This window comes from Labeo rohita, chromosome 3 (genome assembly GCF_022985175.1).
Source record: "Labeo rohita strain BAU-BD-2019 chromosome 3, IGBB_LRoh.1.0, whole genome shotgun sequence".
In the NCBI taxonomy this organism is placed as follows: domain Eukaryota; kingdom Metazoa; phylum Chordata; class Actinopteri; order Cypriniformes; family Cyprinidae; genus Labeo; species Labeo rohita.
This window is the reverse complement of record NC_066871.1, coordinates 37,198,678-37,223,713: the sequence shown is the minus strand read 5'-3', so window position 1 is coordinate 37,223,713 and position 25,036 is coordinate 37,198,678. Positions and strand designations below refer to the sequence as shown.

General features: G+C 39.2%; 1 protein-coding gene across 2 annotated transcripts in view; it reads left to right on the top strand.

Moving 5' to 3' along the window:
- The window catches only part of LOC127159541 (BAH and coiled-coil domain-containing protein 1), an 83,650-nt gene that overhangs the window by 25,398 nt on the left and 33,216 nt on the right, over positions 1-25,036 (top strand). The window contains exons 1-2 of one of the 2 annotated variants that reach the window (XM_051102357.1): positions 16,163-16,681; positions 20,469-20,651. In XM_051102357.1, the coding sequence (XP_050958314.1) occupies positions 16,669-16,681; positions 20,469-20,651 (196 nt within the window). In that variant the 5' untranslated portion in view covers positions 16,163-16,668. Of the gene's footprint in view, positions 1-16,162; positions 16,682-20,468; positions 20,652-25,036 lie in introns of those variants that run through there. The other variant, XM_051102351.1, reaches the window with a different exon arrangement.

The window sequence follows — 25,036 nt, the reverse complement described above, 5'->3', positions numbered from 1 at the left end:
AATTCAAGGGGTGAATTTGAGGTTTTAAGAAATTTATTTTGTGAGGAAGAGTTAGCTAACTAAAATCTTTATTTCCTGCCCTGCATTTTAGCATTTTTTTGTTATGTTGTAACAACAAATAGTGCAATATCTAACTCTCAAAAGAATGACTCTTATGAGCTCTTTCTTTTACATTAGTCATTTTTTTCCTCACTTTGAATCAGTGTGTAACAATTGACTCACTCACTAAACTGTGAGTCATCTTCGATCATGCAACATTGATATGAACTATTATGTATCCTATAGGGTTTGTCAGATTTTAGGCATAAATATTGAAATGACAGTTTGTACAAACTCATAACTGAGCTTTGTTGTAATATAAGGTATTCTAGTGGATACGATATTATTATTATTATTTTTTTTTGTTATTATTTAGCTTAATCGGGCCCAATTTTTGAAGTTAAATCGGCTGTAATAATAGGAACGTTGAAAGTTAAAGTGCAAAGTAGGGGAGAAAAACTGTAATAAAAAAAAATGATCATGCAAAACATAAGTTGCTTAAAAATAATGTAATTAAGTTATTTACAAAACATGACAATTAACTGATCAAATGAATCACATAAATAAATATTTGCAATAAAAGCTCTCATTTAAAGATTACTCAAATCTTAATTGTAACAGAATTTATAGGTTTAAACCTATCGACTAAAAATTTTTCTGGTTGACTAGTAGTCCTTTATTTTAAGCAATAGTCAACTATTAGTCGCACGTGTATTAATAAACCATATAAATCATAATAATGAGCTTTTAATTGCCTACATAGTCTAATGAGCGCTCAAACGCATACATAATGCTTGCCATAGGGCACCGACAGATATAATAATTCTGAATGTTTCAGGGAAAAACAGCAAGGAGACTACATTAACATTTAGTTAACTAGTGCAACTAGTGCTTTCTTTGTTTCTGGCTTAAGAGATGAGTTCGGCAACACTGACTCATCTCCGAAGTAGTGGATGCACCTGTAAGTTTCATACGGATTACACTTCTCTATAGATATATTTTTCATGTCTGTAGGTCAAGTAGGTCAGAGTTTCGATGTTTTGCGCTCAAAATCACAGAGACCGAGACAGCAGAAAGCGCAATCTGTCTGCTTTAATTATTTTACAAAAGTGCAACGTTTTGTTGTTATTGTGAGTGCACACAAAACTTAGGGTCTTTACAGATTCTAAAGATGTATTACTTTGATCTGTATTAGCAAAAATGACGGAGTATTTTAAGAGCAAGTGACCGCACCGGCGCCTCCATCTGTCATGCAGTAAGCACGCTACTGTTCAGCTTCCACACTTGAACTGCTCATTTTTTTTACGTTAACATTAGATTTGGATGTCCTACCTGATGTACTATGCTACCACATAGACTAGCCGTTAATGATGTGGCCGTCATGGACTGTGTGACTGCCACTTCCTGTGGATTTTTTTTCTGCGACTAAATGACTAATAAAATTTTGGTCGACCAAGCCTCTTCTTGTCGACTAACTTCTCGTCGATATATATATATATATATATATATATATATATATAGTGAGATTTCAGCAAAATTGTCAATTAGTGTAGAGATGTAGAGGTGTAGCGATGTAGAGAGGAATTCATGTCACCAATTTGAATACAAACTTTTGGGGAGCATAAAAAATCTGATTGCACAGATTCCTATTGAAATGACTAGATTTCACATACAAAATTGTGCAAAAACAATGGTAAAGGTGACCTTCAGTTTATCATTTATAGAGTCCACAGCAAACCATACAGCCTGAACATGTTTTTGTATTGTATCTGTGTTTTTTATTGTGTATTTTTTATTGTTGTATTAAATTGCTGGCCTGCATACACACTGTTAATAGTAATGGTAGTAGTTATAGTATTAACTCACACTAAATTAACTGATGGCCCTAAAACAATTAGTTGCATTCTAAAAGTTTAATTTTAGGAGCCAGTGGCTGTCTAGTGATTCTCTTAGTCTGAATCCCTGCTGACTGATGGGCTTAAAAGAATAATCTTTTTATTTGTCACATTTGATCTCTTCTCTTTTTTGACTCATAATATAACACTGTTATCATTCACAGTATTGTGTCGATTTTATGAGAGCAGTTAAGGGCTTTATCAAAATCCTGTGTCATCTGTAAATGATATACACTAGCTTTTAAAGGCGGCGTCTCACTTGGAAACTCAGAATAACTTGATTCTGGTGTGTGATACCAAATCTTCCAACTGCTTTTGCTGAAATCTCGCCCTCTTCTGTCAGATATCTGTCACACTCACCGATTAAAAATGAAAAATGGGGGAGACAGACCAAATGCCTGCCTCCGATGTTTCTCTCCCATTGTCACAGACTGCAGAAAAAAGAACTGCAGTATTAAGCGAAAATGAACGACAGAAATAGACTGAATTGGGAATGTCCTAAAAGTATATGTTCCCTTTATAGTCGTTTACTGCTTTTTGCCTTTTGTAAAATTTTAGGTAGAAAACTACCAAACTATTACAAATTTCATTAAAACGCTATTAAACTAAAGCTTTCTAAATTTCAAAAGGTCCATAACACTCTGTATACATTATTTTCTCTCTTTCTCACACACACATTGGGTTTCCATGTTTTATAGGTTCAGTCCAGTGGCGTAATGTGCACAAGTGTATTTTAGAAGGTCAGTAACACTGTTTTGAACATTCAACACCCAGAGCCAGAATTATCAGTTATATAAATTATACATAACCAGTGGCTCCAGGTTAAGTTTCAGCCTGTGTATTTTAGTAGATGTGTCTATCTACCTTTTGAGTTCTCTTGTCACATTTGCTGCTTTTTTCATGCCAGGACATCTTAGGTCTAGTTCTGCTCAGTAGCCTTATATTACCCTGAACACTCATCCTGCTGTTCCACAGACACTTCTGACTTGACATGAAAGGTTGCTGAAACATGTTGTTCTGCTTTGCTGCGTGAGAAAGCTTGTAGAAATGCTACATCCCCCTCACCAGTCATTCTGTTCTCCATCTGATATTCCCATGATCCACACCAGCACTCTTGCTTTCCTTCCAACCCCTCTGTCAAAACTCAGCCAGGCCAGCTGACATGTTTTATGGGAATAAAGCCTTCATGTAAAAGAGGCTCAGCTAATACATGCTAAGCCACACCTTCAAAGCTCCGCATTTACTGTAAAGCCTGTGGAGGGAAACTGAGCTTCATTTAAGATAAATGGTGCCAGCTCTGTGAGAAATCATCTGGAAAAGTTGAGTTTTTAGGCGCTGAGTAAGAGAGTTAAAGAATTAAAGGTTTCAGGAAATCTGAAGAGAGCTTGCACCTCAGTCATTCATTTGCAAACAGACACTTTCATTTGAAGCCTTTTTAATCAGACAAAAGCATAGAGGGACAGATAATACTGATGTACTCTAAATTAAAACATTTAATTTGACATTATTGTACATTATTATATACTCAAGTGTGTTAAGAAACAGTCATGAAAGTGTAGCATCTTTAAGTACATTTAAGTGGCTATTTATTTCATTATTTTATCTGCAACTACAGTTTTTAATATACTTTTAAGACTTGAAGAACACCACAAGTGCACACAGAATACAATTAAGGGCACTTCTTTTCAGAAGGGATATTATGACATTCAAAATCATCACACTATACAGGTTAGATATTGTGGTAAATGGTGAAATCACCCTAACTGTGAGCAGTGTTGGGGAAAGTTGCTTTTAAACTGTAATGAATTACGTTACTTTTCCATTATTTTCTGTCATCTGGGCTGTGTCTGCTTATTTGTTTTTAATAACAAAACCCCCAAAGGTTATATTTTTGGCGACTGGAAAGACCCTTTCACACCAAAAGTGAAATTAATAAGCCTCAGGCTGAAGGAAGTGCCTCTGCACCTTACTCTCTCAACATGACTTGTTGACTTCTCATGACTTCTCTCAAATTCTCTCAACAAAAAGTAACTTGCATTATTTATTTGAAAAAAAAAAAAGTAAAAGTAATGTGTTATATTGCTACTTTGCTAATTATGTATCTCATGTTACTTGTAATGTGTTACCCCCAACACTGACTGTGATTGTGCATTGTGCAGGGTCAAATTCAAATTGTTTTGATAATTATTGGCCTAGAGAGTGTAGAGAATTGTACTGCAGTTTTTTTTTTTTTTCAGACTGAGCGAAAAACCTAGGAGTAGTTTTCAACAGTAGGTTTTTTAAATAATGTCAAACATTCAAACAGCAATTTGATTGACAGCAGTAGTCCTAGAGGCAAAGTTGTTTAGAATCAGGAGATCGATCGTATGATGGGATGTTTGATGTATGATGAACGTTTTCTGCAAGTTGAGGCAATTTACCATAGAAACCTTTTTAACTGTTATAGTGCCAGCTGTGGTCTGATCCCCTTAAAACTTTGCATGCTTGTTTAGAATCACATGTCCCATGTGCTCAGCAGGTTTTGTGAAGTCTTGAGTTTTTCTTTAGGATTTATAGAATTTTGGGTAAATTCAGACAGGCCTCTTTATAACTTCTCAAAGGGTAAATGCAAACTTTTTTGGATAATTATTGGCCTAGAGAGTCCAGAATGAGTGAAAAACCTACAACTATTTGATTGAAAGCAGTGGTTCTAAGAGGCAAATTTGTCCAGAATGAGGAGATCTATTGTATGATACCAATATTGTATATATTTGTGAAAAGTGCAACGTACAATTGTTTGTGCCCTTGAAAAACGCGATATCGCCCCCAGTCGATTTCTTTCAAATTCTCTCAGACCTTTGGGGCCATGAGTCGAACAGACCCACCAAGTTTCATTCTGATCAGCCTCCGTTAACCTTATCTAACAGGTGCTCAAACTTCGTCGGCCAATGGCAGCCATGTTTTTTGAGTTACATAAATGTGCACACCCTTTTTCACGTTGATAGGAAATGGTTACACAGTTATAGCCATTTTTTTCCTCTTATAGCGCCACTAAGTGGCCAAGCTCAGCAATTTTTTTCCTGTGACCTTAGACTGAGCTTTTACATAAGTGCTTTGCGTTTGGCGGAGATATCTCATTTCGTTCCGGAGGTATAGGCATTTTACTAAAAGTGGCCCTGCCGCTTTCGAACATTTTGGCGCCCTTTTCCAATGGTGGTTTGAAAGTTCAACTTTTTTTGATAATTATCGATATTCACTTTCCAGAGAACCTTTCTGCACTGGTTTGGCTCTGATCGGGCAAAAAAACCTACGTCTAGTTCGCAAAAGTAGGTTTTTCTAAAAATGTGAAATATTGATAATCCATGACCAATTTAACAATTACAATAGGGTTTGTAATTTATTATCTAAATGAATAAATTTTTTGCCTATGGACTGTGACATTGGGCTTCATGCGACTGCAAAAAAGTTGCTTGGAAAATGGAAAAATGGATGAACCGATCTGCTGAAATTAATGAGTTATGAGAGAACAAACTTTCAAGAATAGTGCATTTAATTGTTGACTCAAATTGGTTATGAGGCTGTCCAACACACTGTGACGCTACATCACTGCTTCTTGGGAAAAAATGTATTTGTGTATGTGTGTCTTTGTGTTGTCTTTTAGATCTTGATGCTTTGATTGCAGTAGCAACCTCTGTCTGCAAGCACAGAGTCCAGATGTACAGCATCTGTGTTTTGCTTTCTCACTGTCTCAGAGGACATAGGCTAGAAACCTGTTCATTCTCAGAAAGAAGCTCTGTACAAACATACAATAAAAATTGCTGAAAAGATCACACAAGACACACAGCATGAGGCCACGCCAGGACTGTACGCTGACATCACAGTAGAAATCTGGCAATTTGTACTCAAGACAAGGAAGTATTGCAAACAAGTAATGCAAAGTGATTATAAGTTCAATTGAATTCAAAAACTTGTGTAACCATCCAGAGCAAAACATTTCAACAATGGGCCTGTTTTGTACCAGATTCTTTGTCCTTTTAAAATTGACACAGGATCACCCAAAACCACCATAGCAGTTTTTACAAGCAGCACTGCTTTATGTTTCTCTTCATCTGCTCGTCTTCCAGCTGCTGTGACCTTCTATTTCTTATACAAATTGCAGGAAACACTCCTAAATTTGCTCATCCTCCACAGAAGGCCCCATTCGGGCAGATGTTTAACAGACTCTGGAATGCATTCCACGAATGACCAGCATCTGTCCATAGGCAGCATAACTCAAGTTTAATGCAGGTTCTGGCATATGTAGCTCATGTTTAGTGAGCTGGTTGACCTTTAGTTACCCTGTTGAAAAAAAAAAAAAAAACAGCATATGCTGGTTAGGTATGTTTTGAAGCATGGTAGCTGGTTTGAGTTGGTTTAAGCTGGTCTTTAGTTGGTCATGAGCTGGTTTAAGGAACTAGTTGCTCAGGACCAGCTTAAACCAGCTCATGACCAACTAAGGATCATCTTAAACCAGTTGCTTCAAAACATACCTAACCCGCATATGCTGTTTTGTCAACAGGGTAGTCACAAGACAATGGTAGAAGAGACTAGATAATGTGGGGTGTGCTAAGTCATACATGTTCAAGAAGGAATCAGAGAGAGTTCGAAATTGGTCTTATAAAACCAAATTATGATTGTTTCTAGTGCAAGAAACTAAGGGCTCAGTGTTGGCCAGGTTAGCAATCTCAATTTGGCAATTTGCAATTGCCTGTAGATGCCGTAACTACACAAATATGCAAAAAACAAAAATGTTCATTATTTTAATGTCACCAGTGACGCACCAATTTGCAAAAATTGGCAACATGATGGTGACACAGATATATGGGTCCTGCATCAGTTGAGCAACAGCCACTGAGATGAATGGGAATGCTAACGGATAGCTCTCCAGGTATTATAGACCTTGCATGAAACCTTGACTATAAGTGAAGTGTAGGAGGGCAAACTAAAGCAGGACGTTACAGTTCTTTGTCGTACTGGGACTCTGATTTATGTGGATACGACAACGCAGCGTACCAAGCCTCTCTCAAACTGATGAACGAGTCAGCGGGGCCAAAGACAACGAGAGAGAGGCATTTGTAAAAGAAAAGGACTTTAAAAGTTGAAGGGTGATAAGAAGGAGGAGGAGAAGGGAGGTGAGAGGGGAGGACAGGAATTGGAGATGAAGAGAGTAACAAAGGAACGACGTAGAGGAAAGGAAAACTGAGCGATGGAGTTGTGGAAGAAAAAGACACATGGAAGAAGTGAAAAGAGGAAACATAAAGACATTGAAGAGTAAATCAACCCTAAAGATGGAAGAGCTCACTGGAGTAGTGTAGAGTAGATTTATATAGCGCTGCTTCATGTATCATAGATTATCCATACAACAGCCTCTCTGGAGATCCTTACATATAATAAAAACTAAAGTGACTGGAGCTGTGTTTATGTGGCAGTTTGTATACTCAGGATAATCTCAGGAAAGCAGAGAAAATCAAGAACATGTCCTGATCATAGGTTGCCCCAAAATCAAAAGAAAAATACAATTGTATTTTGCAAAAAAACAAAAATGAAGCCTATAGATTTTTACACTGCAGAAATCATTTTTCATTAGTATTTTTGTCTTGTTTTGAGATGTAAATGTTTGTGCAGTCTTAAAAGGAATTGCTCACCCAAAAAGTGAACATTGTCATCACTTACTCACCTTCAAGTTGTTCCAAATCTGTGTATTTCTTTCTTCTGCTGAACACAAATGTTAGTGTTCAGCAGAAATACTGGTAAGCAAACAGTTTCTGGTAGCATTGTCTTCCGTTTTATTTTTTCCACACTATGGAAATCAGTGACTGCCAGGTATGGAAGCTCATTTTCACCACTGAACAAAAAATAAAAAAAGGTAATTGAGACATTTTGTCTCACAATTCTGACTTTTTTTCTCACGATTTTGAGTTTACCTCTCAGAATTGGAAGATATAAACTCACAATTGCGAGAAATAAAGTCAGAATTGCAAGATAAAAACTTGTAATTCTGACTATCTCGCAATATGTTGACTTTTTATATCTCGCAATTCTGACTTTTTTTCTGAGAACTGTGAGATGTAAACTCACAATTGTTAGTTATAAAGTCCAGTTTTAAGGGAAAAAAGACTGTTCTCAAAGTTGCGCGATTATATTGCACAGTTCTCACTTAATAACTCAGAATTGCATGTTATAAAGTCAGAACTGTCAGAATTGTTTATACAGTTTATATACTTTATTTCTCAGAATTGTGAGTTCATGTCTTAATTCTGACTTCATTTTTCAGAATTGCATGATATAAATACACTTCTGACTTTTTTTTTCTCAGAACTGCATGATATAAACTCACAGTTCTGACTTAATTTCTCTGAATTGCGACATAAACTCACAATTCTGACTTTTTTTCTTAGAACTGTGTGATAAGAACTCACAATTCTGATAACCGTAATTTTTCCCTTCAAAATGGGACTTTATACCTCAATTGCAAGACTCAACAGTCAGAATTGCAAGAAAAAGTCCGAATTGTGAGATATAAACTGGCATTTGCAAGAAAAAGTCAGAATTGCGAGAAAAAAACAAACAAAAAAAAAAACCTTTTTTTTTTTTTATTTTGTATTCAGTGGCGGAAATGGGTTTCCATAATCAGGTGAGTAAATGATGACAGTGTGAACTATCCCTTTTAGACTTGCGTCAGAGATATCATGATTCATGTTGACAAAATTTAGTGACGCTTGACAAAATTTTACAGTTGGGTTACTTCAGTGCTTCTCAAACCTGTCTAGGAGAATTGCACCACTGAACATTTTGGATATTCAAGTCTTTTTTTCTGGTGATTTTGGTCCAGCGTGATTTTGTATGACACCGCAGAAGTAGACACCAAGTAATGAACAAAACCATGCTGCTTATTGAGAATAGTTGGAAGTTTTATTCAAAACTTCTACAGTTTTAATGAATAAGGTTTATTGAGTAGTTAAGACATCAGAGTTGCGGTAACAATAATTAGATTTTTTTTGCAATGCACTAATGAGTATTTGATGAGAAAATGTGCTTAATTGACATAAAAATAATCTCATGATGTAAACACCATCTTAAACGTCTTAATGATCTTCATTTGATTGTAGCATAATGTCATTTCTTTCTTTGTTTTGAAGAAAGATATATAAGACCCAGACAAGATTTGTGAGATTCACCCACTCGGTCTAGCTTAATCCATCTGAGTTACATACGCGCAGCAGTGCAAACCGTCTGGTTGTCCATGGTTACCTGTTTTCTTGAGCTTATTGGTCGCACAGCTGAAAAAAGACCACCCAGTTTTTGACTGCAGGGGGTCCTTTGATGTGGCGAGGGCAAATGTGTGGGCCATGGGTTTGAAGCCCTCTTAAAACACACTCGCACACTTTAACAGCCTCCAGAGTGGCGTCAGTGTATGTAGTCAAAGGCTTGAGTTACACACACAGCTCTACTACATTGCACTTTTCTTGCACACATTCGAATCGTGTGGTCAGTTTATTGGAAGAAAAATAAGTATGCAATCTGGACATTACACTAATATAGTCTATTTTTCAATTAAACTCAAGTTCAGGAGTAAAAACAGTAATGGTATTTCCGTGGGGCTCCCACACAGTTGCTGTATCTCGACTCTAGAGACTCTGGCCCTCAAAACATGACATTCATTCTCACCCCCGCATGCAATGAGAAACCAACGGATTGAGCAACAGCGGCCCGAAACAAACCAGATCCGTTAAAATTCCCCGTACTTTTTCCCGTACTAGTCATGTGAAGTCACGTTTGGGTGGAATAAGTGGCTGGATTTGGGAGCTCAGTCAGTATTGAACACGATGACTCAAGCCCAGCTCAGTTCAAACAGATGGCAGCTCTTAACAATGGATCAGAGACACATAGATCTCTGTGTTCTAGGAGCCCCAACTGAGATCCCACACCACCTACACTGCTCTACAGCCATGCTTCCAGCTTCAAGTCTGTGAGAAACCCACCTGACGGCAGTTTACACTGTTCATCTATCCACCAGAGCTGTGACTGTTTAGAGTGAGCACGAAGGTCTTTAACATGGTAGTTATGGTAGTTGCTATTTCATTTACTTACACATAACATCATTAAAACCCTGATTTGGGGTAGTTTTCACCATGTTTTGAGTGATTTCATGAAATATAATATCTCTGATAACTGCCTTGTCATTTGGTTTGGTTTAAAGCAGGGGTATTCCATTGAATTTCCATTAAGTACAGTATCTAAGACTCTATTTCCATCTGGTATTAACATCTGTTTTGGGCAACCCAATCAACCAAAACACCCCAGACCACAGTAAACCAGCTAAAACCAGTATTCATGCTTTAAAACCTACCTAAGCAGAATATGCTGTTTCTTTCAACAGGGATACGTTTGCAGATATTTAGGAAACATGCTAAGATCACATACTTGAAATGTGTGTTCCGTGTCGGAATGTCTGTTTTAGTTTTGGTCTTCGTTTTTCTGCATACAGACAATTCATTCTATAGTTTTTCTGAACCCCGGGTTGCCAGCTGGTTGAAAACACAGTGTATCACAGTCATGGGAGCCAGCAAACAAACTGAGTCAGAGATCAGAGATTCTACCCAACCCGAAAAGCCTTGGCATCCTTCTAAACAACTCTTTGTCCAGAGGCATATTAAAACGCAGATAAATCAATTGATTTAAAGTATGTAAGGCTCATCGCCATCCATTGTCAATTGCAGTCTTTCCAGTTGGGTGTCCTCTATCTGGCAACCTGCATGAGTGTTGAGGCTAGGGAGGAGGGGATGGGAGAAACAACACTCAATTGTTTTTAATTTATTATATTTTCAATTTGAACTGCAGTACCCACTTCTACCACTAGCTGTCAAAATTACACCTCCACCTTTAAACATTATGTGTGGTTTTTAAAACAATATAACCATTCAGCTTAAATTGTACAAAATTTCACAAAGCATGCAATGAGACTCAGCTCATGTGTGGAACATCTGAAGTAAAAAGAAACAAAACAAAACAATGACTGCCATGCTATAGAAGTATCGAAATTTCAACAATCTTTTGAGTCCAACTATGCAAGTATCAAGGTACCAAAGGCCTTGTTGGCAGCGCACTCACATATAGTGCTGTTGCGCTGCGGGCGTCCCGAGTTCGAGTGCTGGCTCACAAACCTTTCCCAATCCTGCGCCTCCCCCCCTCCCACTTCGCTTTCTATGTACATACTGTCCTATCATAATAAAGTACATGTCCTAAAATAAATCTCTTAAAAAAAGGAAACAGGTCGGCACCGATAGCCTTGTGGGCAATGTGCCGACATACAGCGTCACTGCGCTCTGGGAGTCCCGTGTTTGAGTCCCAACTCGAGGACCTTTCCTGATCCCGCCCCCGTCTCTCTGTCCCACTTTGCTTCCTGTCACCTCTGATCTGTCCTGTCTTAATAAAGACAAAAAAAATGCCAAAAAAAAAGGAAGCAGATACAAGCAGTATTAGTTTTTTTCTCTTTTATTATTATTTTGTTTCATATTAACAACATATAGACAATGGCAGGTCTATTAAATTCTATATACAATGCAAGACCAAATGCACATATTCAAGATTTTGAGACATGCCAAATATTTTGTCACCTATTTACTTTTTCTTATGACAAACTGACTGTGTCTCAGTATACTGCAGAAGGACTGTAATGTTATATTTTTAATTTATTTAATAAATTCATACTGAAGTACCTGTACTTTTACAATTTTTAATGCGTATCAGTGTCTAATATGTTGTTATCTGAGTCCAGTAGTGAGAAAGAGTGTGTCTCATTAGTCAAAGAGCCTGAAATAAGCTTTCTGGGTCTGAGCAGCTCTCTGAAATTATTTTCCATATCAGCACCACTGCACAAGCCCTGTGGGGGAAGAAATCGGATTTTCTCTCCGTTGTGCCAATGGGAAGCATCATGGGAAAGGGGAGCAGATTGGATTGTAGGGAGATGGGCTGACGCAGCTGTGGGCGGCTCTTTATATGTGTGTGAGAGTTTGAGAACGTGGCGGATGAGGCGGAACACAATCTAAATTTCGTGTCACTGAAAAAGACTTTGAATTCTGAAATCGGGTCTAGGTGAATAATGTTGAGAGCTGAGAGGCACAAAGAAAAACTATTTTTATATCACCATATTAGAATATTTTCTGAGCCGGTGTACTTCATATGCTTTAGTACAATGGTGTGAATGTGAGAAAAAAGACAAACATCAAGTCCTCAGCACGTTTTTGTCCTACCCAGTCGTGACATGACAAGCATAATTTTGGCAATAGCTTGGTTTCTATCTTGCTGGTCCATCTGCTGTGCAGAGCAGCACATTAAACATCAGATATCATCTGACTGGCTGTGATTTTGTCACTTCACACAGCATTTTCAATGAGGAAAGAAATTATTTGATGCTGTAAATTTCAAGTTAAACTTGTTTGAATTACAGTTACTAGCATCAGACAGTCGCTATGTATGTGTGTTATACAAATATACTGGACCTAACCTCCCCAGGCAAAACTAGTTCTATCAGAATATGTCTTCAGAGAGTTTGTGCTACTGGTGTAGACAGCTCCATTCATAATGGGATTGTTCTAGTTTTGTTGCGCTGGGTTTCTCGCTTTCAGTATAGACAGGATGCTAGCCGGTGGTGAAGAGTGGAATTTAATAAAGTGAGAGTGGGATGAAAGAACAACATGAGGTGTTTGGAGAGAAAACAGTGTGTAGCGGGAGTCCACTCCTCTCTGCGCCAAATGGCAGGAATCTGGCGAGAATCACGGCTCCTGTAAGGTGATGTATGTAGTAAAGCTTTCGGGAGGCTGAGAGTGAACTGACTTGGGTTTAGTTGGCTGATTCTGTACATATTCTGGCCAATGGCTGCTGCGTCTCAGCATTTAAGATTGAATTTAAAAGAATAGTTAATCCAAAAATGAAGTCTATTTATCATCGTCTATTTATCTTTATATTAAAGCATGCACGTCTTGTTATTTCTCAAAACAATAGAGTTAGAGGAGTCATTACACCCATGCTGTGGTACAAAAAGTACAAAGTAAAAGTAAAAGTAGTGTGATGAAACAAAGAAAAGCTCACAAACTCACAAGTAAAGAGGCTGAATCATTCTAACAAATTACTGTCTGGATTTAGCAAAGTGGTTACAGAGTTAATGTCAACTTACTGACAATAGTTTTATTTGCTTGTACTTAATTTCTTATGAAACATCATGTAGACAATTTTCTTATGAGGTTTAAGGGATTCAGAGTAAGCAGTAAAACACATCTGGGTTTTTGATGGATAACGTGGCTTGTGTGATCGTGTAAAAGCATAAATAAAACTTGTGGCAGGTTTTTGAAAAGCATGCATGTTCATGGAATAACTAAATAAATAAAGCAACTGAAAAGTGTGGAAAGAGGTGCTTACTGATGGCACTGCATGCTTGCAGAGCACAAATTCAGAGTATGGGACACCATACTTGGCCACACATCAAGTCATTTTCAATGTCAGATTCACTTATCAATCAAATCTAGCAATAAGTAGCTTTCTGCATAGTCAATTATCAAAAGATTTATCTATAATAAATGCATAAAGGTACTTTTTAAAATTAAGTTTTCAAATCTCTTTCACACTTAGAGTCATTGAAACCTTCCATGCTCATGATTTAGGGAACTGTCCCTGAGTGATTGAGTGCATGTGTGAGTGAAAGTGAGAGAGAAAAAAACGACCAGGATTAACTTCCTCTTCTATTCTGTTGATGAATTTCCAAATTTGGAAGGCCTTAGTCACCATGGTAACAAAGCATGACTCAGCATCCTGCAACACCCCCCAAACCGTTTTTATTTAGTTGTTCACACTCTCAGTTTTTTTCCTATCTGTCTCAAGCTCTTTTAAACACACAACCAAACATATTTATAAAATATTTTTTTTTCTGTAAAATTAAGTATATGGAAGTAAATAAGCAATATGATAAATTTAAATAAATAAGTAAACAAATATTTTTTGCACTGGCATAGAAACTAAAATACATATGAACAGGCCTTCTTTTTCTAAAATGCAAGTTATTCAATATTAACTTATTTGTTGAACTGTTGTAAAAAAAAAAAAAAGAGTAGAATATTATTGTGCTGTTGTACTGAAAACCCTCTAAGCTCCAGTGCTATGGCGAATATAAAACAGCTTGGACTGTCTACATTTCATTTTTGAGAATGTTTCGGATGAATAGAGTGAACTTACACACACAATCCATGCAAACAAAACCTATGCTCTTCTTGAAAGCTATCATTGTTTGAGAGAGGCTAGACTTTCTGCCATGTCACCGCTCATTCTGGCCCTGTTATTTACCGTTCCCATAAAACGTGTCCTCTGCAGAGCTTGATATCCAGACAGCCATCCATTAGCCTGTTTGTCTGAGGTTCGAGCCCCTATCAGTGAGCAATCCATGTGAAAACAGACCTTTAGAAATGATTTATTTTTTTTTTAGGCTGAAGCCAACTGCACCCTAGGGTGAGGCTGACACAACTGGTATTAGCGCATATGTTCCTGCAATGCCTTTATCAATACTGACAGCTGCTGTGTTTTATTTCATTTCTTTAACACTCTGTTCATGTGAGTTCAGCTGGTGGCTATTCAGTCTCCCTTCTACAAGCTCAAATTATCCCTGGTTATTTCTACCTGATCTCATGACGAAAACTTACGTGTGCATGGGAACTTTTCGCAAGGCACGAAATACGTACCAATAAGTACATATCACTGCAATTTCCAACAGAAATGAACACTAGAGGCTGTAAAACAGAGCATTTGTAATAATTTTCATACAGAGCTCCATATGTTTCACTTTCCGGACGTAACAAGCTTGCTCGGTAGCTGAATTGAACTTAAGATGTGGAATCCTTGGGTACGAATCCTGTGAAAAATATGGCAATGAAAGAGCTAAAAGATGAGAGATCAAAAACCAAGCCAAAATGGCATGCTTGATTGCTTTTTTTTATGTCACATTCGCTTTTATTAATACTGTTGGGTTTAGGTGTAGTGCAGATGGTACGTTATTTTAAAACGTCACAGAGCATTAGAGTAATAGTGCCACTCAATGGATATTTCACATCAGAATTGCAGTGACACGTACAAAATCAACATCACATAAAATGTGTACCATATGTACTTCTATCTGTTCCGGGGAAATAAATCGAACACTCTTTAAGTGTCACTCAGTGGACATTTCACATCGAATATGTCATGAAACCTACATGGTGGTATGTGTTTCGTGTCTTGCAAAAATTCCCACAGGTACGTTTTCATCATGAGATCAGGTAGGGCTATTTAAAGGTTAGTTAAATTTTGTCATTTACTCACTTACTATAGACAAAACTATGACTTTTTCCCTTTAAAAACAACAGGAACATTTTGATTTACGCTGCTGATTTCCATACCATGAAAGCAAAAGCATGATAAAAGAATGTGAACAACTTGTGCACTCCATTTCATGTTTGCCTTACAATCTGAAATCTACTTATTGGAAATCTTCCCCACCGCTACAGCTCCTGAATCTTATTTCTGCTTCTGCATATTACAACTTTGTGCATGACAATCAATTGTGTTCAGAATCAATGAAGTCAAACTTGCCAGGACTTATGCACCATGTTTAACTATTCTTGTATATTATGTTATTAAGCAGATGCACTTGCTATTTAAAGAGTTTTTAGCCCACATAAATACTTGTGTTGACTCACTGAGGTTTAGTTTGATTTATCCCCATCTTGTTGGCTCAATGAAAGTAAACAATTGGGGTTCAAAAGTCTCATTAGTTTTGGTTGAAGCAACGTGTCAGTTCAGTTTACATTAGACATAAAATCTTGGACAAGAAATACTCGTCACACCACCCTCTTTGATTTTGAGTTTTGTGGCTAACCACCAAGCCACTGTACAAACACTGGCTGCCACCTCACACACACACAACCTCGATTCCACCACTTCCTCTGCCCTTATCGTTTTGTCACATTTTCACTTTATCCAACTCTTCTCTAAGTAAACACCCTTCTCTCGCTCTCTTCTTCTGCTACACCCACGGACGAACCACATCCATACTCAGCTGACAAGAACGCACTGAGCTTGGAGTGTCGGAAGCATGTGCAACCGATCCCTCCTCTTTCTTTTTTCACGTGCTTTCCTCCTCTTCCCACATGAGTCCTGGAACCTCTCCAGCTTGACTCACTCTGGTACTGGTCAGATTGGGACCGCTGTCTGACAGACCCCCTCCAATTTACATGCTCACCCACTCACCAACTCACACACACACACTCATCCAGATTGGCCCCTGAGGGTCCCTCCACTTCCCGCTCTACACGTCCCTCCAGCATTGTGAAACAGGAGCGCCATCCCAGTTGTCTACAAACCAATAGGAATGTTTGGCTACCAATTCTTCTAATGTTTTCAAGATGGCTTTGACTCTTATAAGGAAATCCCCCCAGTTTAGTAGCCATTTGAAATTCCTGCTCCTTTTTTACAGCGAGGAAGTGTTTTCTGAGTCACAGGGCGAGAGCCAGTCGTGCGCCCCAGTCTGTCTGAGGCTAGGGAGTTTGGAGGAGCGCTCGCTGTTGATACGTGAGGATTGTACGAGGTGCCGAGACTCTTATGAGAGTCTGAGGTTCTGCTTTTTTGAACTCCAGATCTAACATCTGTTTTCTGTAAACGATAAAGAACAGAGGACTCAAGTGACCCTTACGGGATGTTTTTACTGGGTAAGTCAAAGTGAGACTATTTCCCTACTGCTGAAATACTTTTTTGCTTCTATTCCAGCCACTGTAGCCTGTAGTGTGTGGTTTGCATGGAATGCAGTGGTTACTGAACCAGGACAACTGTTTCTTTAGGACCCTTGCTTCTTCATTAGGCACTTACCGGAGAGCGGATTAGACTGTTTATACGTAATTTCCTCTTCACTTGTTTGTTATTCCATTATTTGGAATATTTTGGAACTGTTCCGGCAGTATCTGCAACCTGCATGTTCATGTGCTTACCACTTCTAGACTCTATTAGACTCTACAGAGGGATAAGCAGTAATTCAAGTTTAGAACAGTGTGTGTGTCTCTGCTTTCAACAGCGATGTGGTATGAGCCCATGGTTAATATGAGCAATCCAAGCAGTGAGTCCAAACTGACGATGTCATGTCTAAGTGTTACTTACCGCCTTTGACACAGGCCCGCGATCAGTTATTGCCCTCTAAGGCTTCACTCCACCAATAGAAGACAAATTGCTCAACTTTCATCAGATCAGTGTAAAAGAGCAAGTTACCAACACCCCAGACCGGCTCAGCCCACAGAGCGTCTGGTTTGGATGAGGCCATGCTGTTCTCACTCATCTTTCCCGTTCTTGCCATCCCCATGACAACAGCACCATCAGACGCCTCCCTCTGAGCTGACTAGGAGCTGAATGAATCTTCCTGCCTCCGTTAACGGGTGGCAGGGCCATGGCATCCACTGTGGCGGCACATGAGAACCAGTGTGTACACATAGGATGTGCCAGGACCCCGCTGGTTTTTACAAGCCTGTGGGTGTATGTGTGGTTCCTAGGGATTGGTGGATTCGCTTATTTGTGTGTGCGTTGATGTCGGCAGTCCATTCGTGCTTTTCGGGTATAATAGGATTTTTTTATATAAAAGGATTAAAATTTGCTGTCTTGGATCAGCAGTGACGGATGCACATGACCTGGATGTTTCTTAAGCCTTCATGGTAAAACCAGACTGGCATGACCTAAGATGTAAACAGTGTCAGGTCAGAAAATAGGTACATTACGAGTGTTGGCTTAGCTGAGCAGTGCCTCGTCTTGCTTTTAATGACCTGCTAAATAAACCCCTGAACTCAGATCCACTCCAGAGCTCACTTTAATTGGCATCCACCCCTGGTTGTGTGTTTACACCTCTACCCATCAGTTCAGTAGCTTTTTCTTGAATAGGACATCTGCATTACATTGCAAATTAGCATTTGAATGTGAGGTTGAGACAGTGACCCTGACTTGGTGTTTGTTCTGACTACAGTTTGTACAGTCCAATTGATCAAACAGCACTTGGGTTTATGCTGATTAAAGATTATGTCATTAATGTGAATGGGTGGGGCATGGGGAGTGGTAAAGTCTCCACCCTGTCTTTCATGTGCCCAGTGTCTTGGTACGGCCCACAGTTTTCTAGCTGGATACTGTGGAGGGCAGGACAGAGAGTGGGTGGCTGTCTAAAGTTTGTAATTACAATACTCCTCCTGTTAGTTCCTAAGAAGGCCACTTCCATTTCCCTCCACCTCCAGTTTCCTGGATGCTTATCTGTCATGGGATAAATTGCAAAGTGTACATTAGTGTTTTTGTCCTTTGTTCTCATGTGATCACACTTGATTGCCTTTGACACTGGAGTGGTCTTGCTTTACTCTGCTGCGTGGACTCAGAGTGAGATGTCTGTGTTCTGTTAACATCAGACCAGCAGTGTTTATGTATTTTGTTTGGAGCCTCGCCTGTTCAGTGTTGTGTGTTTGGCTGTATATGATTGAAATATTAGCTCATAAGCTTGGTACATTGAATATTTTTAGTAAGGCTGCAAATATTTGTACAGTTGACTGTGGCAATCACTATTTCTGTCTCTTACGGAAAAAAGTTATAAAGAAACAACTGCAATATTTTTCATCATTAAAGACATGATTCGACTGGCATGAGCCCTGAAATGGACTCCATCCATTCAGGGTGTTTTCCTGTCTTTGGCCTGAGATTCTGTAATTGGCTCCAGCATCCACATGTGTATCTAATACCGTAACTTCAGAAGATCATAAGTCATAAGATCCACAGGTAGAAATCTGGGAGTATAATTAAAACCATGCTTAATCAGTATGTCATTCTCTATCTCTGTCTATGAATAATAGTCCAGCAAGCAGTTACAGGGGTGTTGCTCTGACTGGTCAATTACTCATCTTTGTCTAGCGAAGTGCAAATGCAAGGGTTGATATAATTCTAACAGTTATTACGAATAGGGGCAAACAGGGTCGTAGTGAGAGCTCAGAAAGGACTCACATTTTGTAGTCACCATAAAATGTCTTTGTGTAATTATGATGCAGTCTAAGGCCCAGACTACAGGATTTACGATGCCAGACTGAAGATGTAGAGTCAAAGGTTAAAATGCTGATTTACTAAGGCCGTAAATTCTGTATAAAGTGTTAGCTTGTTTAGGCCAGGCTTGTGAGGATCTCATCATGCTAATATTCTCTCCAAATCAGTGGTTGAGAATGTGTTTTTGCACATTCTTTGGACCCTCAGAGAAAAACATGGAAACGTTCTGGAGGGTGTCAAACTGATGCTGTAACTCTGAGGTCGAAATGCAACTGAATGTTTTTTGGATTCTTCATGTACAGAGAGTGTGAGAATTAGACTGGAGGATGGTGGAAAATTCCAGCAGGAGAGAAGAAGGTACCACAGTGAAGAAGGCCACTGACTGAAATGAAGTGAAAAAGAGAGCACGGTTCAGGGCAAGACTAAGGCCGTGAGAGTGAACGATAAAAAGAAAAAAAGGGTAATGGAGAAAGGGGGAGGAAAAATTGGGAAGGGAATTCACAGGAGAGAGAGAAAGAAAGGAGAGAAAGATAGGGTGTGCATTCATCTGTGAGATGAGATATCTGTCCAGTGATGACTTGACGTATCTCTGATGTCTCAGGGCTAAACTATATTATGTATGTGTATTGTGTGTGTGCTGAATGGGTGGTGTCCACTCTTGTTGTGGAGAATGAATAGATCTGGCAGACATTACCAGCTAACCTCTGAGCTGACCAGACAAGCTCCCAGGGCACAAGCAAGTCAGTTTGATATTTGTTGCTTAAAAAAGTAACCCAATAACTAGTCTCAGCTTCAAGCACACACACACATACCATCTTGCACCATCATTTTACTACATAGAAAGCTGCAAAAAAAAAAAAAAGAAATATATGAAGAAGGATTGCTTGAGGCACTTTGTAAAAAAGTTATTCTTGAGTACAACAGTATATCCTACACTCACGATTATTCACGATTTATTTGCCACCAAACATAAAGCATAGTTGTTTAATGAATATACTGTTCTAATGCCCTTTCCTGTCTAAGTGGGTGGTTCTTGGCCAAAATATACAACAATCAGGACTAAACCAGTGTTTCCCAACCCTGTTAATGGAGGTACATCAACAGTCACATTTATCTGAGCCATTCATTTCAGGTCTTGGAGTCTCAACTGAGCTGATGGATTGAATCAAGTGTGTTTGATTAGGGATAGTTCATAAATGTGCAGTGTTGGTATTCCTCCAGGAACAGGGTTGGGAAACTTTGCACTATACTTTATGCTGATAATCAAACACTGAAAAGCTCCAAAAAAATAAGCCAAGAGTGTATAGACAACAGGCGCTAGTTAAGTCAGCCAACTGAAATGTAAGTCTTTAAATCCGTACGCTGAGATATGTCATGCCACAACACAGTGTTCACGTGTCAGTCAGCACACCTAACTGCTCCACCCTCCTTCCCCTCTCCACACAGGCAGTGGACTGATGGGCAACTCCTCAGCGTCCTTCATGGGGACGTTCCTGGCCAGCAGTCTAGGCTCCCCTCCCTCACACCCACCACACCCTTCCAGAGCACCGTCCTCTCCCTCTTCTCCTCCTTATCGTGGGGGTCCTCACTCCAGCGCCTCTCAGATCTGGTTCCCCCACTCACATGAAGGTAAGATGGCTCAGTTCCACTCACCCGCTCATCTGTCTTGTCTGGATATGTGTCCATCCATGTGTTTGTGCCTCTGGACTTTCTCATCAAGAGGAAGCAGCTCTCTCTTTTTTATGCTCTGTGAAATGTGCCGCCCCAGTGGTTTTCGGCAGTGCAGAAAGGGGACAAAAGTTCAGCCAAAGAATCTTGTGGTCTGTGATGTGCATCAACAAGAATTTATGCACACAATGTGCAAACTCAGACACACACAAAACATTGGAGGAAGAACAAGCTAAATGGTCAACAGCATCACAGCTGTCGTGTAAAAGCCAGTGTGGCTTTTCCCACCATGCCTTATACTAGCTTGGCCTGAGACTGAGCCACACCCGGCCCCCAGCCTGCCAAATCAAGAGCCGGCCTCCTCCAGCACTGGCTCTGGATCCCTACAGATGACAGACTACTACAACTCCGCAGAGAGCGCAATATAGAGAGAGAGACGGCAAGAGTAGGAGATGCCCAGGCATGCCCAATGCCACTCGGCACTTATTCACACATAAATCCCCTCCGGGCCACGTCCAAATGTGCCAAACAGTCATAAACCATTAGGAGTTCATCCGTGTGTTGTTTGTGTAATCCACAAACTCAAGCTCTCTGAGCGCTGCACTATCCCCATGCCTGTTATCACTACACCCCAGTCTATTTTCACTCTGCTTCTGGTATGGTGGAAGACAACCCTGTTCCATTTGAAGTTCACACTAGGAGGAGGTGTGTGGAGATGACTTACCTTATTGAGCCTATCAATCGGCGTGAAGTCAGGGCCACCATTTTGAAGATTTTTGATTCTGGTCAAGAACCACCAATTAAAAGGTAGAGTTCAATTTTGGGACTTAAGGATGCCATGAACCTCACAAACCAAGGCAAATACAGAAACTTGCTCTTTCCTGTTTGTCTTAATATAGAAGCCTGGTAAACTGTTGGCAGACCGATAAAAGCCTGTGAACCCAGACTCCAGGAAATTACACACAGACAACCAGTCAGAATGCAATTTTGTAAAACCTCTTCCCATTTTATGTGCAGTATGCATCAGATGGTCTGTGGGTGTTCCGTCTATGGCTAGGACTAGTATAGGACTAGCTCACCGGTAGTCAAGAGATTGTGACAAAACATGCACTACCTGCCAGGCAATGAACAGACCAAAACCCAAAGATGTTGGTTTGTCTCTTGACCAATGGCACATTGATCATTATCCCAAAGAAGCTGGACAGTTTTAATAGGAATGATGATAATAGTTACGTTACTAAGTAATAAGGCTGATTATGAGTGGGATTATGATAGCAAGCTATTATCTGTATTGCAGTTTAATTGTGCAGAACATGGTGTGAAAGTGATTGAATCCAGGCTTGCCATCAGCATCATTCAACTCTCTCCTCTTTAAGATAATTGCAAATTGTCTTTTCTTCAGTTTACATAAAAAAGCAAGTGATCAAAATGAGAAGCACAATTACCCAGCCTATTCTCTACACCCTGTGGGACGGAGTCTCCCGCCAGCAGCAGCATAAGCGTATCTGATAGAGTACTTTGAAGATATACTAAAATTCCTTATGCCTCAACTGTCTGTGAACAGTTTATTATGGCACTATTATCAATGTAAGTTATTTCTGAATATATTGTGTTTGTTTATAAAATCTGATTTATTGTGATATGATCGTTTAAGGAAAAATATCAAGAATACAGTATCTGTTGTCACTACATAACCTGATCCATATTTAATATGCACCTGTCTGCAGTAAGCACTGTGGGGTGTGTTATTATCCTAAAAATATTTTCAAAATCAGTCATTTTTTCTGGTACAAATTTACGTGACAAGCAAATTTTGCTTAGTTTTTTTCATAGGATATTTCTTTACGCATATGAATTAAGCATAAACATAAATCTAACACAATTTAAATATGAAAAATGCCAATGACAGTTTTATTCATTTCCTGACTACTGTAATGCTCAAGGACATATCTGATGCTAAACTACAAATATCTTAAAGGGGTCATATGATGCGATTTCACGTTTTACTTTGTTTTTGGAGTGTTACAAGCTGTTTGTGCATATATAAAATCTGTAAATCTGTAAAGTTGCAGAGATTAAAGTCTCAAACCCAAAGTGATATTCTTTATAAAAATTAAGACTTTTAAGTCACGCTTTCTAAAACGGCTCATTCAAACACAACCCCACAAACCTACGTCACTGTATGGGAAGATTAGCCACCAAAATGTATATGCAAAGAAAGAAGGCGTAACTGTAGTATTGTTGCAGCTGCTGCCATGTTGTGGAGACACTGTGTTTCGTTGTGAAAGCAAAAGGCCTTTCAAACGAGTACACAACTAGAAATCTGTGGTTAAGTTAAACTTACCACTGTTCCAAAACAGTACAATGCAAATATTCAAGTGTGTGCAGCGCATTTTAGGGAGGACTGTTTCCTGAACCTGGGAGAGTAGCCTTTAATGTCAGCTGTGTACACTGTAAAGAGGGGCAATTCCAACTTTGAAAGGACAGTCTATTGCTTCTGACTCACAGCCTGTAAGTATGTTTTCATATTTAAAGAATTTGCTGTTGGCTATTCAAACGAGAGTTTTGAGCAGTGTAGAGTCGTGCTTGTTGTTTGTCGTTTCTACGGTCACAAATGCAGACATGGTGTTATGTTTATCGCAGCGCGATACAACGCAATGTGTAAAAAGACAATATAAGTCATTATAATCAGTAATTATGTCCCCACTGGATCCAACAAATGCCTCATTTATAATGGGTTTTACTGTTTTTGTCTCATCGTGCCGGGACACGGCATTATAGCATGCTAAGGGGCGTAATAACATTTCCATCACACGCCTTCGGCCAATCACAACGCACCAGATATCTGGCTAATCAGAGCACACCGCACTTTTCAGAACGATGAGCTTTATAAAAATTGACACATTTCAGAAAGGCGGGGCAGTGAGAAGCAACAATACTTTACAGTATGTGGAAATTAAAGTGTTTTTGAACCTCAAACCATGTAAACACATTGCATTACACCAAATACACAAAATAATGTTCTTTTTAGCAACATCATATGACCCCTTTAAGGACAAATCACCATACTGCACTTGGCAAATAAATTTTGCACTGAAATGCATTACTTTAACTGTTTTAAAGGGGTCATCGGATGCCCATTTTCCATAAGTTGATATGATTCTTTAGGGTCTTAATGAAAAGTCCATAATATACTTTGGTTAAAAATTCTCAATTGTTGTGTAAAACAACACCCTTTTTGCCTTGTCAAAATGAGCTCTGCAAAAATCGTCCTGTTCTGGTTGAGGCTGCTTTAAATGTTAATGAGCTCCGCTCACCTTGCCCCTCTCTTCTCTCTGTGGAGTGACGAGCCTGTTTACTTTAGCCGCATTTAGCCACATTTAGCTGCTAAACTTGCTAACTAGCATGTTATTAGGAAAGGTGATTGCACAGATTCATAAAAAAACCCTTCTGCTGTAGGTGAAGCTGGATCACAAATGATTTGTGCGAACACAGATGCATTTATTTAGATCGGGAGGTGCATTCCCTTCACAAACAAACATAATCCACTGCATCTTCAGCGGCTCAGATGTCAGGAGTAAATAACGACCACTGTTCATTATTACATCCAGCAACACAACACCTCAATCTCTCAATCAGAGATATTACAGGGAATTTACATCCCAGCTCCGGCATCGAAACAGTGGAGGTCCGACTGTTACGGCTGATGTAAGGCGGGTCTGAGGTAAGATGCTCATGTCAATCAACTATGGTGGGAGTGGCCTCTGTCGGTGTGATGCCACACCGACAGGCATCTGAGAATGGCTTGATTTAAAAAAGGGGATATTATTTTTACAGATTAATTAAAAACCACTGCATGGATTTTTATCATTATAGGGTAGATGTGTACATACACTGCCAACACACATTAATGTTCAAACAACATGTAAAAGTGAACTTTACATCTGATGCCCCCTTTTAAATAAATGTAATTTGATTAAGCTGGCATTAGCTCAGGCAGAATAAACATTTAACTTCCGCACAACTGCCCTGGGTTCCTATGGGACTTGTCTCTTAAAGGAGTTGACTGCAACTGTATTAATCTCTTGATGCATGACCACATAATGTCATAACAGTGCGTATGAAGTCACTTCAGCCCATAAACAACAACTATATTCAATTTCTTGTAGAAGGGGGAAGTAAAATACACAAAACACAGGGAAAGCCTAGCAGGCACATTGCCAGCTGGTCTGTGTCCAAATTACAGCTTTAACCGTGCCAAACAGAGGCTGCCATCCTCAGCTTTCTCTTTCCTACCCCATTTTTTTTTCACTGAAATGATGCTGGTTCTTGTGCCGGACCTGGTG